At 41.7% G+C, this 14,361-nt stretch overlaps 2 protein-coding genes across 2 annotated transcripts; one reads left to right on the forward strand and one right to left on the reverse strand.

The window, feature by feature from the left end:
- Positions 1–330: 330 nt before the first annotated feature.
- Positions 331–2,069, reverse strand: LOC113009527 (uncharacterized). The gene is made up of 5 exons (XM_026147858.1): positions 2,027–2,069; positions 1,593–1,922; positions 1,073–1,429; positions 740–859; positions 331–440 (listed from the first exon to the last, which is right to left on the reverse strand). Exons 1-5 carry the CDS (start codon positions 2,067–2,069, stop codon positions 331–333), a joined length of 960 nt encoding a protein of 319 aa, XP_026003643.1.
- Positions 2,070–8,800: 6,731 nt separating this feature from the next.
- On the forward strand, positions 8,801–10,145 carry LOC113009528 (uncharacterized). Its single transcript, XM_026147872.1, has 4 exons — positions 8,801–8,849; positions 8,981–9,325; positions 9,452–9,796; positions 10,054–10,145. Exons 1-4 carry the CDS (start codon positions 8,807–8,809, stop codon positions 10,143–10,145), a joined length of 825 nt encoding a protein of 274 aa, XP_026003657.1. The 5' UTR covers positions 8,801–8,806.
- The last annotated feature ends 4,216 nt before the right edge of the window (positions 10,146–14,361 follow it).

Below are 14,361 nucleotides of genomic sequence, written 5' to 3' on the forward strand. Positions count from 1 at the left end.
TTAGAACTTTCTGTGCAGTGTTTTGTATCTCTGTTACAGTTGTCACAAAGCAAAACAAAAAAAGTGAAGAAAATGGGACATGAATTGAAAAATACAAAGATTTGATGTGTTGTAGTTGTTCCAAAGCACATTTTGTGTTTGATGACTTACTGGACTTATTTTCACATATTCATCATTTGAATGTTTTTCTCTTCTGCTTTTAATATCCAGACTCAGTGGATGAAATCTGGGCATGGCAATATTAAATATCAGTCCAAAGTGAAGATGAAAGGGAGATGAAATACAAGCTTTGCTTAAGCTTCACTTTTTCCACACTCAAAAGCTCTGACATCAGAGTAAATACACATTGTCTCTGTTGCTCTCGTGTTCCTTCTCTCTGCTTTGCGAGTGTTTCTCTTGATAAAGGTTGGTGCAGCATAAGTCAATGAGTCCTCGTGTCTCTGAGAAATGCATCAAAATGTATCAACTGAAATGCACATCTGTAGACTATCATTAAAAACTGCTGGTTTTATTTTTCCATCAGGCTTTTAATTGCAAAATTTCTTACTTTATGAATTTGATGTTCTGTCCTAGTTGATTCTGTATTTGTTTGTAGAGAAACAGCAGCTGGATTAAAACAATGTGAAAAAGTGATCAGAAGCAAATGTTTCACTGTATTTTACTTTACAAATCAGTTGTAAATGAGTATGACCTAACCAAATACTATTCAAGAAATCGATATAGAAGTAACTCTTCTTACCCGAGGTTTTGTGTTTTTCTTTGATGGTATAAATGAGGAAGGCTATGACAATCAGGCTTATGCTGAGAGCAACACATAGCAGAATGAGAACTGTGTTGGTCAAATCCCAATGACGGACAACTGGAACTATATTGGAAAAAGCTCTTATTAAAGGTGAAATAATGAAATAATAAAATAATGAAACTGAAATGTAATAATATTTATAATCTATATACATAGATTCATCAATTATTAAGTGCCGATGTACTTCATCTAAATCCATTGTAGTCAAAACTAAATAAAATATAAACATTTATATATTTTTATTTTTTATTTTAATACGAAAATTCTTACCTTCGATATTCAGTTTTGTTCCATTTCCAAACAGTATCTCTCCACATGTGGCCACAGCACAGTAATAAGTTCCTGTATCAGACGAGCTGACGTTCCTGGAGAAGCTGTAGACACATTTCTGTTGGGAGGCAGCCTCAGGACTCCGCTCACAGTCATAACTATTGTTTCCTTGACTGTACATTAAACTTGGATGAGACTCATCTGGTTTGGTTCTGTACCAGTACACACTGTGATCTTCTGTACATGTTCTGTTCTCAGAATTAGAGAGGACTGAACACTGCAGAGTTACTGGGTCTCCTGGATGGACTGGATTAGACAAAGAGTCTTGAGTGACACCAGTGATGCCTGGGTCGGGTCCTATGAAAAATAAAATAAATATGTTTCATTATATTCAGTTAAATAAAATTTTCAATTATATTGAAATAGTGTGTCTTCAGGAATTACGCAAATAAACACATAAAAACGGTAAATAATTTTGCTGTGGTTGACTCATTAGTGTTGCTGTTTTTGTTTCACTTACCTTTGACTTGAAGAAAAGTTCCTTTCAAAAATGTCATCTTGCGCTGTCTTACTTTGATGCAGTAATAAACAGCTGTATCGCTTAACTGTGCTCCGTTGATATGCAGAACAAAAGTTCCAGGCTCTTGTTTTGTTGTAATGTGATGAATGTTTTCAATAATCGGAGAATCATAAGACATTGTTGATCCTACAATTTCAGGAAAGCTCTGAGAAACAAGTCTGATCCAGAATAAGTTTGTTGAATGCCAAAGACGATCCCGGAAACAATTCAGAGTCACATTTTCCTCAACAGCAACATTTTTGGTGTCAAAGATCTGATGATCTGAGCATCCTGAAAATTAAAAGCAGAATCATGGTTACCAACAGTGATATATTCATATAATCTTTTAGATTAATACACCACAGTGATTCAGTGATTAAGAATTCTGTACTTACGCCCAGTTTTGATCAGGAGCAGTATATAAAAAATTGTCAGCATTTTGTTTTTGTCCTCTTGACACAGCAGACGTTTGAAGCTGCATTATGAAAGGATTTGTCTACATTTAACCGTATCAAATGGGAGGGAACAATTTTTAGAGCAATCTTATTGGCTTCTCACTGTAGTGTTGTTTCACTGCACTACCACAATGGAAATATGCCATACCCAAAGCTTAAACACATGAAACAACACTAGCAACACATTTATGTTAATTTATGTTTGACTCTCATTTTGGTTTTCTTACAGTGGGCTGTTTACAGTACACACATACTATGTTTACAACAGTTTCCTCAGGAAATCAAAACAGGAAAGTGTATTATGGCCTTGGTGATGATGTTAGTTAATGTTTCACATTAAGTGTTATAGTAATTTATTTTTACTCATTAGCATATTAGTTTTCATGTAGCTGACACTTAGGTGATGTGTATCAGCTTTAGTCAGGAGTTAGAGAATCAAGTCAGGCTCCAAAGTGCACCTGGATTAAAGGAAGAAGTTAAGGTATTTTGTGCTCTGCTTTCACACAGCTGAATTCGGCTAAATAAGGAAAGAACAGGGCGTGGTCTGCTTATCTGCACAGTAAAAACTCAGATCACTTCAGGGTATGGAGGTGATCAGGTTCAGGGGTGGCTTGCTATCTCTTTCGCTCAGAAGAATCCCAAAGCAAATGGCATTTTCATGGTTCTTAATTTTATATAAAACAGAGATGTTACTGCATCAAATAAATAAATTCAATAGCCACTACTAAATATAACATATGTGTGGATTTCGTGCTCCGATTTTATGATAAAAGTTGCGTTTATATTCATAATGGCCACTGAATCTTGGCATTTCTTGATTTAATGCAGTAACATCTCTGCTTTATACAGCCTGTGGTTTTCATTTTTGCTTTGGTTCTCCATTATGAAGGAGATAGGAACAACATGGTCACCAACCTGATCACCTCCTTACTCTGAGGAGCTGCACACAGTTTGCATTGTGCTGGTGAAGGAGACCATCCATGACTTTGTTCATTTCATCTGAGTTACTTGTACGAAAGAAATTCAAATGCTCAAATATTGAAAAGACATTTTGCTTTACAGTTTAATATGATGGATACTATGTAGTGTTTACACTCTATCGCTTTATGCGCTGGCTGTTTGTTGTTTTGTTTGTTTTTGTTTGTTGTTGTTTTTTTGTTGTGAAAACAGCTGAGACTTGTTTGCGTCTTGAGGTCCTGTTCACCTCTCAGTGTCATTTATAAATGCTTTATTAGACATAGACTTAAAATGAGTTGAATGAGGTCACACAACTAATTCACTTGTTTGGGGGAAATTGTAAAGGCAACAGAAGGGAAGAGAAGCACCAGGAAGAAGATCTCTTATGGTTAATATGGCTCACATGGCCACATGGGAACAATACATAAATCAGTTGAGTTTGAGGTGATAGTTGTGCAAAATAAGCTTCAGCATTCATTTGGTCTCTCTTACATTCTGTTAATAAGTGGGTTATGTTTTTATAACCAGGGGATTCCCCAAATCCAAAGGGATATGGGAGCAGTGAATACAACAAACTTCAACAACTCAGAGCCACTGCCGTAGATGACTAGGTGAACAGACTCTGTGTGAGTGTTGAAGCTGAGTGTAAAAGTGGGGTGGTCAGAGGCTTGGAGCATAGTGGGGATTCCAAGCTGTTGAAATCGGTTTTCATCAAGAAGATTTTGCTCACCGCAAGAGTCAGTGAGCACTTGCAAAGGGAGTCCTGGTTCAGACAAATGGTACTAGCGAGCAGAATAATAACTGATCCCTAGAACCACCTACCAGTAGTCCACTCTTACTGGGAGAAATACTTCTTTTTTTGGTGCCCCCAGATAGGTGGAAACAAAATTATTGGGTTGGCTGCAAGAACGGAAAATTCTAGCCTCAATTCTTCTCTGCATAGCCTTCCTTTCAAGCCATGACGCTACTATGCCCTTGGGAATGATAGAACTTGAATTTTCTCTCTTGCAAGATTGGCTCACTGTGAGAGTGCTACATGCCCCCCAACCCCCCTGGCCCTTGATGCCAAACACATAATTGATTTATTGGATTTGCTAAAAAACAAACAAACACCCCCCCACCACCACAAGAAAAAAAAAAACAGAAAAGACACACTAAGACCTGGGTGTTAGCCCAACTGCCACAATTGCTTCTCTGTATTAAATTTCACACTGTGAAAACTCAAATAGATCTAACATAAAATAGAAGACCGGAGGAGGATTTTAATTATTCTGGTAATATTCCATGAGCTAATAGTAGGGATGGGTACCGGTATCAGGTGCCATGATGGCACCGGTTCTGACATAAACGGTAGTAACCAGACCGAAAAGCAGCGCACATTTCGGTGCTTTATTTCGGTGCTTTTTTTTCCTGAGATGTCATACACTTTGAATTCTAGCCAATCATTTTACGTTTCCGAGGATAGTAGGCGGGCCCAGGTACGTACGTTCTTTTAGAGCAGAGCTACAGATTTAAAATGCCCAAGGCGAAGCGGTCAAAAGTCTGGCTGTACTTCACAGCAAAAGATGGAAACTCAGCAGCCTGCAACAAGTGCTTTAAGCTGATACTGTGATACTGTCAAAGGAGGTAACACCTCGAATCTGATGAAACACCTGGCGACGTATAGCGTTTTTTTTAAAAGCCGAGAAAAGCTCCGTATTTGATAGCTTGCTGCGAGACCTCACACCGAGCACATCTACTGCAGGTGTGGTGCCTGTTATCGGACCCGGAGTTAGCAACTATGATAAATCAAAGGAATTTATATTTAAACAGGTGTAATTTGATACCATATGGTCTTGATACAATGATACCCAAACGCTACAATGACAGTCTTACCGCTTTTGCATTTCATTAAATACTTATTAATGAAATTTGAACTCCTGTTATGGAGGTTAGACATGCTTTGTACCCGTCTATAACCATTGTTCTTACACTATACCTGGCTAAAGTAAAGTAACTACACACTTCAGGTCTGAACTTTGACACCAGGGCACCTGCTCCCCCTCACTATTCAGCCCTTCACCTCTTCTGTTCAGGCTTGAAAAATGTTTGATTCGGTTGTTCTGCTCTGGATTTCATTCTTTAATTGCTTTGATTAGTTTTCCACACTTGGGACTCTCTGTGCAGTTCAGCTAGTTGTCTCGCTGCAGAGCAAGCAACCTAACCAGTGTGCCATGCACCACAAATGTCAAATTAATAATAACTAATCATTAAATTCAAAGTAGTCTATAAACACATAGTAAGTGAAAAAGATGAAAGTGAAAAAACACTAAGTGGATCATGGTAAGCGTCTAGCAGCCTAAGAAATAACAGCCTAACTAAGGAAGGATTCAGGGTCACCTGATCCAGTCCTGACTATGAGCTTTATCAAAAAAGAAATTTAAAGCCTATAATCTTGAAAGTAGAGTGGATGTGTGACAGGTTACACAGCAGAGGGGCCTGAAAGCTGAAGGCTCTGCTTCCCATTCTACTTTTAATTGTCAAGGTCTGACTGTGTGGCAGGCAGGATGAGGACCAAAGTGCAGGACTCTGGAGAGATAACGTGAACTTAAGCAGCTGTATTGCTGAGAACTACAAACTAAAATACAAAACACTGAAGTCTTGGCATGGCAAGGCATGAATCGGGTACTAGATACTAGACACAGGATAAGATGGTAACTGACTATTCAAGAACTTGTATGTGAATAGAACTATTTTAAATGTGAGTCTAGATTTAACAGGGAGCCTATGAAGAGAAATATGCCAGTACTTAAGCTTAAATTTCAAAACTTACATTTAACTACTGATTTTATCTACTGTTCTGATTTTATCTGTTTTGATTTTATATACTGTTGTTTGTTTGTTTGTTTGTTTGTTTGTTAATTAGTTAGTTAGTTTATTTGCTTGTTTTATTCAATTTTAAATCATGCTTTTTATTTGTTCTTGTTTCTAATGTCTCTGTAAAGCACTTTGAATCACCTTGTTGTTGAATTGTGCTATACAAATAAACTTGCCTTGCCTTGCCTTACTCTTGCTGTAACACTTTTGATCAACTGAAGGCTCTTCAGGGAGTTTTTAGGACCAGTCGCTTCAGCCTGATGATAATACATTACAACAGTCCAGGTTAAAAGTAAATAAATACAGGAACTAGTTTTTCAGCATCACTCTGGGAAAAGATGTTTCTAATTTTGAAGCTATTGCAAAAATGCAGGAAAGCAGTCCTCTGTATTTGTTTAATATGCACATATCTTGGACATATCCTTGTCAAAAAGAACTTCAGGATTCCTCACAGTATCACTGGAGGTAAAGGTAATGCCATCCTGATTAAGTATCTGGTTAGACAAGATTTTTAGGGATGAGTACAATAACCTCAGTTTAATTCGAAATTAGAAGCAGAAAATTAGAGGTCACCTGTTCTTTATGTCTTTCAATTCAAGTCAATTCAATTGGAATCCCATCCAAATATAATTTACCACAATAGTATCAGAAGGCAACAGAAACAGAGATGTGTCTACAGTCTGTCCAAAACTATAACAAACGTATCTGAGTTGGGATGTACAATGTGCTGTTTGTTACATCAGCTGTTTGTTGTACAACTGGCCCCACAAGGAAAAAAACAGTTTCTGACCAACCAAAGCCAACTAAAGAGACAATGAAAGTGGACAGTATATCCTTGATTTAAAAAAAACCCCTCACAGTTAAAGCCAAGTGTAGCACAAAAGTGACCCCCTTAGTCGGATTTTTAGTTTTAGTCTTCGGTCTGATTCTATAACTACTTAGCTAACATAAACTGATGTAAGTCTATGGACCGCAACCAACCAACCTGATGATGTCACGTTCTGTACTGGCACAAGCTGGCCCTAAATACGTTTTAAAAACTTTAACTCTAAGCACTAATTTCTTAACTCCAGCTACACTGAGTATCTATGTCAGTTTATGAGAGAAGGGCTCATGTTGTAAATTAGCCTTTATAAATGAAGTGTTTCATGTCCACTTTAAGTTAAATCTCCTCAGTAACTCCATGTTTATATTAAAACCCCTAATCCATGGATCAACAGTTCCAAATGCAGATAAACACATCAATTAGTGAAGTTTAATCAGGATAAGATTACCTAATACTTGTGAGCCAGTGTGTACCTGGACGCCCATCCCCGGACACAAAGAACCACCAACGCACCGATGTCTGAGGGAGTCCGCCACTGGCAGGGGAAGTGGTGGTGGGTGGAGATAGGCCTCCAAACCTTGGAGGGCCTGAGGTGTCCCCAGAGAGGTGGCGTCTGATACCCAACCTGACATATAGACACAGACATACAGGCACACACAGATACAAACATCCATTCCCCCCCTCATGCTCTCATATGCACTCACTCCACACTCAACCAACGTGGAGACAGACATAAAGAGACGCTGTACACACGATCACACTCCCCAAGCGTACTCTGCAAACCGGGTCTAGGTACCCTTGCCCCTGGAGGGGGGAACTGCACCCAGACCCAGGTGGTGTTACCCTTTTCCCTGCGGTGGGGAGAGGCAGACCGCCCCGACTCCGCAGCAGCAGGGAGGCCCCACACTCCAGACCACAGTCGGACGGCCAACTCCTCCTAGCCCCCCCGCTCCAGCAGGCCGCAGAGAATGGGGGTGGGAGAAGACTCCAAACCTCCCTCATTGTAGTGTTGATGCATGTGTGTTCTAAGGTGCATTTAAAACCCAGGAGGGCATGGAGCTACCTGCCAGAGAGCAGCAGGTAAGCGCATGGTCCCTCCTGCTAGCCCTCAATGACTAAGTGTATTTAAAATTGAGAGGTGGGCAACGACGCCAGGGGTGAGGTGTACACCCTGATGGTAATTTGGACTCCGTGATTGTGCCCACCCCCAAGATCCTATATGTATGTGTAATGAGAGTGTGAGTAATGTGAATGTCTGAGTTGTGGGATAAAATTGAGGCAGAGGCAGCCAGAAGGGGACAGAGGGGGGGGGGGTAGCCTCCTCTGCACCCTGGTGACATACCCCTACTCCAAGGCCCTGCATGTGTGGGTGGTTGTGGTGGAGCGGGAAGAGGGAGGCAGCTGGAGATGGGGAGGGAAGGAAGGGAGGGGCAGGTAACCCCTCCCTGGGGCTCCCCCGCTGACCCCAGTAGGCACTCCCACACTCCGCGACCCGCCAGGGAAAGGGGGCCCAGGCCCATCCAGACCGGGGCCCAGTGCAGCAGCGCCTCCCAGCCCCACAGAGCCCGGGACAGTCCACCCAACCCCACCACAGAGAAAACTGCACCCACCCCACCATCCACTCATCTTCCAGACTACATAAGACAGTAAACGCCCAGGCTGAGATCTTCCTCCACCTCTCCTGTATCTCCCCCTCCTGCAGAGAGAGTTCCTGAAGAGAGGAAAGCTCCTGCAAGATGTGACCATCTCCCCCAGCAGTTGAAGAGCCCCCCAAGAACAAATAATAATTAAACATTTTATTACCTGTTATTGCGCTTCATTAATTGTTATTACAATTAATATGACTGAACACCAGTAACAGTTTCTTATTTTAAATTTAAAAAAAATTGCATTTTGAAACATCAACCAGTCAAACAACAGTAAAATTACCAAAAAAAGAAAAAACACTTTCGAGGAAGTGTATTACCAGCATGTCAGCCAATCAGAATGATTTCTACTTGAAACACTTTGATGATCTTGTGACTAAACTTTCATTTAAGTAGGAAGGCATCTGTCATGCAAGACAAAGGTGTTTCACCACAATGATTGGAGTACAGACTGCTTTGATTCTTTTTACTACAATAGGTAAGTACAAGATGATCTAGTGTTGTCTACACAGATTTTAACAGGTGCAGTATAATGTAAAGACAATAGTATTTAAGAGGGAAGATTTGTAATGTTTACTGGTTTTGTCTCTTTTTGTCTTGTGTCTTCAGCTCTGATTCAAAGCGCAGAGGCTGCCCACCAGATCCCTTTGATTGAAGTTGAAGTTGGTAAAAATGTTACTTTGCAGTGTCCGGTTACAGAGAAGGACGGCAAATTTGTTCACTGGTTTAAGCAATCCCCAGGATATATGATCCAGACAGTTGCTACAGGATCTTACACAAAACAAACACTGAGTGAAGAATTTAACAACGGTCGTTTCTCAGTATCAGAGGGGCAGACTCTGTATTTTCTTTCCATGAGAAATGTCCAAAAAGAGGATGAAGCAACATATTTCTGTCAGTATGGATCAGCTTATTCACAGACCTTTAATACAAGCGTCTACTTGGCTGTAAATGGTAAACTATGTGATATGTTCATTTCTTTCTACCTCACTTAGTAATCACAAATGCTTTGAGGAAACCTGGTATTATATTTTTAAATATTTTAATTCCATTATCACTGCTTTTTACTAAACAACCCAGGTCACAGTGAGCAGAAATCAGTTTACGTGAAACAAACTCCGGAGGCAGTGTCAGTCCACCCAGGCAGCTCCGTGACTCTCCAGTGTTCACTTTTCTCCAATAACAACGAGAACAGAAGCGAGTGCCCAGATGAACACAGAGTGTACTGGTTCAGAGCAGGATCAGGACAATCCCACGCCACGATTATTTACACTCACAGAAACTACAGTCAAAAACAAGAGAGACGGCGTTGTGTCCACAGTCTGTCCAAAACTATTCAGAACTCCTCTGATGCTGGGATCTACTACTGTGCAGTGGTCACATGTGGAGAGATCGTGTTTGGTGAAGGAACTCAAGTGGAGACAAGTATGTGGTCACCGATTTTCTTTTTTTTTTTACAACTAAACAAGTAAAGCAAAAAATCAAATTTGAACTTTGCAGCAATAATTACTTTATGTTGTTTAAGTAATAAAAAAGAAGTAATTTCACTCCTTCGGTGAAATTACTTCTTTTTTTTTGGCAAATTTACATAAAATATGTGAAGTAAATAGTTTGCTTTCTGATTTTGCTCTGGCAGAAATATAAAATAATATAATATAATATCTGTGCTTTTTTGATTCCAGGACAAAAATGGGACCCTGTGATCATTGTACTTGGGACGCTGTTGGCTCTCTGTGTAATTGTCATTGCAGTCCTTATTCTATCAAGAGATTGATGGTTTCTTTTCTTTTTCATCTTCAGTTAAGCACCCAGAATATCTTTATCTAGAATACAGAAATCATTGTATAGCTCAAAGGCAGAATTTACTAACAGTACTGTCATAATATGTATTATTACATTTTAATATCTGCAAAAAATAAAAACAAAAAACAAAAAGAACAAAATGCATGCATTTAAGCATCCTGAACAATTTCACAACATCGGCTTTGTGTTCTTCTTCACATTGAACAGGTCAGCTATTATGTATCGCTTTCAGGTTCATACTGTGGAATAACAATTACTTTTTAACTGTGCATGGCTGTGCATATCTGAATCAATGACAGTTCCATAAGAATAGAAACATGTTTTTAAAAATATATACATATTATAACCGCAGCAAACTCTATCGCTTATCATTATTTTTGTTAGACTGCAATGTTTCAGTCCAGGTGACCTTCGTCAGGTAAGGTGAAACTATTTTCACACAATTACTTAATTAATTGATTCCCATTTACCAAGGCAGAATACAATCAAACAATTTAGAAATAATAACTATTAGGCACATCACAGGTGTGTAGTATTGGTCAAATAATTTAACTGAATAACAACATTAGTTTTGTAAACAACCCTGTAGAAACCAAAAGGAAAGAAATGAGAACACACCTATTTTTAACTTACAGATCCAAAGAAGGACCAAAAATATCAGAAATTCTAAAAAACTAAAATTTAAAAATTAGTTTGTATCTGTGCTAAAAACTCTCTTTCATCTACTCCATGATGTGCACTATTAAAAATAATGCAGTTTGTTTGGGTGACAAAGTCCGCAAAGAAAATATCCAGGAAGCCTCACTTCTGTTCAATAATAAATTATGGTCTCCTTCCCTAGATGGTGCTGGACTGGGCTCAATGCTAAATAATCGTAAGGACATTATATCATGTTTTATGTCATTAAAGTGGGCTGCTAATGGAAAGCTTCTTTCAAGCCAGTAAATCACACTTGTATGTTCACTTGTTCTCTGTTTCAATTTTTTCACTCTTTTACCTCAATACGTTCTTTTGCTAGTGTTATGATTCTGGGCCCAATTTCCACATCTGTAATTTCCATTAAAATTAAGACTTAGAAGTGTCTGACACAGGACTGTCTCGAGTTATCATAGGGCTTCCATGTAGCCATGTCTGCGGTGTACATTTTAGGACATCGTCAGGTCTCAAGAAAAAAGTTGTCAGGTATCAGACAAAAAATGTCAGGTCTCAGTTCTCAAGAAAAAAGTTGTCAGGTATCAGACAAAAAATTGTCAGGTCTCAGTTCTCAAGAAAAAAGTTGTCAGGTATCAGAACACAAGGTACCAAAGAGAAAATCTTCCTGCAGGTGGCGGTGTTGTCATGTCCCACCCAGTGTTGCCAACTTAGCGACTTTGTCGCTATATTTAGCGAGTTTTCAGACCACCTTAGCGACTTTATTTCTGAAACGCAACTAGCGACAAATCTGGCGACTTTTTCTGGCGTTATTAGAGACTTATTTATGACGACTTTTTGACGTGAAAGTGCGTATCGCTCTTACTCTCAATAAGCAGCGGGTGCTGCGGTGGGCACCTCGCCCGTGCCAAAGCGCTCACAGGTGGAGGATAGTCCTCCCCAGCTGCTAATAGGGCAGGGCTCCCGCACTGACTGTAGCGCAGTCAGTTCTTCTTTTACTGGTATGCTGTTTTGTGGACCACAAAGTTTAAAACTACACACACACACACACACACACACACACAATAACTCCACCAGAGTGCCTGTTTCGGGTCACTTTTGCCGGTCCAAGCCCGGATAAAGGAGCAGGGTTGGAATTGTGACATTAAAAAAACAATAATTGCTAAAAGAAATTTAATTTGTAGTTCTAAATAAATTCTAAATGCATTTAAGACGTTTTTTACTGACTTTATGCCTCTAACACGATGTTATTTCTCTCTCCAACAGCGTAGGTTACAATTACATTAGCATGACCAACTATGCAAATTAGGCGATGACATCACTTAGCGACTTCTTGCGACTTTTAGGACAGCCAATAGCGATTTTCCTTACTGAGGAGTTGGCAACACTGGTCCCACCTGAATTGATTTCCAGATACGTCATCAACGTGTGACAGTGGGAGAGCGTAAGGTCATTGACCTCACCGGAGTTTTACTGCGGTTCAGGCTCCTAACGACACAAGGGCTGTATCCCAATTCAGGGTCTGCAGCCTTAAAGTGAGCAGCCTTAACGGTCCACAAGGGCCGCGTACTTAAAGGCCGGAAGTGAGAGGCTTGTGAAATGGGACGGTCTAGCCTCCGTCGCGCTGCCCTGGATGCCTAGCAACCATGATACTAACAGCTGGAAACGTTTCATACAGCTTTGTTTGACAGAAATGAAGGAGAAAATCTTTTGTTCATTCGTTTGTTTGTTTGTACATGAGCTTTGATTTGATAAGTATCTGAGGCTGACTGTGAAATCATGATTATTGGGCTTCACTTCTGTATTGAACAGTCATTTAAGATTACCTAGTAAATCTCCAGCTGCCTCCCTCTTCCCGCTCCACCACAACCACCCACACATGCAGGGCCTTGGAGTAGGGGTATGTCCCCAGGGTGCAGAGGAGGCTACCCCCCCCCCCCCCCCCCCCTCTGTCCCCTTCTGGCTGCCTCTGCCTCAATTTTATCCCACAACTTAGACATTCACATTACTCACACTCTCATTACACATACATATAGGATCTTGGGGGTGGGCACGATACACGGAGTCCAAAGTACCATCAGGGTGTACACCCCACCCCTGGCATCGTTGCCCACCTCTCAATTTTAAATACACGTAGACATTGAGGGCTAGCAGGAGGGACCATGCGCTTACCTGCTGCTCTCTGGCAGGTAGCTCCAAGCCCTCCTGGGTTTTAAATGCACCTTAGAACACACATGCATCAACATTACAATGAGCAGGTGGAGGGAGGTTCGGAGTCTTCTCTCACCCCCGTTCTCTGCGACCTGCTGGAGCAGGGGGGCTAGGACTAGGAGGAGGAGTTGGCCGTCCGACTGCGGTCTGGAGTGTGGAGCCTTCCTGCTGCTGCGGAGTCGGGGCGGTCTGCCTCCCCCCACCGCAGGGAAAAGGGTAACACCACCTGGGTCTGGGTGCAGTTCCCCCCTCCAGGGGCGGGGGCACCTAGACCCGGTTTGTAGAGTACGCTTGGGGAGTGTGATCGTGTGTACAACGTCTCTTTATGTCTGTCTCCACGTTGGTTGAGTGTGGAGTAAGTGCATATGAGAGCATGAGGGTGGGAATGGATGTTTGTATCTGTGTGTGCCTGTATGTCTGTGTCTATATGTCAGGTTGGGTGTCAGGCGCCACCTCTCTGGGGACATCTCAGGCCCTCCAAGGTATGGAGGCCTATCTCCCCCTACCACCACTTCCCCTGCCAGTGGCGGACCCCCTCAGACATCGGTGCGTTGGTGGTTCTTTGTGTCCGGGGATGGGCGTCCAGGTACACACCGGCTCACTCCTTGGCGGCCGCTTATCGGGGCCTGGAGCCTGGGGCTCGCTCGGGCCACTTCGGAGGTGGGGTGCCCCCGGCCTCTCGGCCTGGGGCTCGGTCACTCAGGCGCAGCTGGCTGCCGGCGGAGCTCACGGGCGCGTCACTGCAACTCCCCCTGGCTTCTGCTCCGCGGCTGCTGAGTGAGCCCTCATCTGGGACTCTCCTCAGCTCTTTCCGGGACAGTGGCGCAGCTGCCCCTCTGTTGGTCTTCCTTGGTCTCTTGTGTTCTGGGGGCCTCTGGATGTCTGGAGTTTTGATCTCCTCCACACCTGCTTCACGCCCTGGAGGACGGGGCTGTGGCCCCCCCACACCCTCTAGCAGATTATTACATGAAGGAACCTTTTAAAAAAAACAAAAAACAAGCGCGTCCATGCTCACAGGTGTACACACGGGTGATCACACCCACAAACTACACCCTTTTTGGCTCCTACCTCAAAGCACACTGTGTTCTGTTGATCTTATGTGCTGCACAATAATGTTTAACATTTAGTATTTACTGTCATATTCCCATATATCATTGTGATGTTGTTTATTCTATTACTCTTGTTCTCTTCTGCTTGCTTTCTTTTTTCTTTCTCAGCAGGTGATCCAGGTGATTGATATATGCATTTTTTTTTCTCTGCCCGTTCTGTTGGTTTTTGTCTTTTGCCCTTCTCCCCCGTCCCTCTTCTCAGCTGTTTCTCTTTCC

The sequence above is a fragment of the Astatotilapia calliptera genome, chromosome 2 (genome assembly GCF_900246225.1).
Source record: "Astatotilapia calliptera chromosome 2, fAstCal1.2, whole genome shotgun sequence".
Taxonomy (NCBI): domain Eukaryota; kingdom Metazoa; phylum Chordata; class Actinopteri; order Cichliformes; family Cichlidae; genus Astatotilapia; species Astatotilapia calliptera.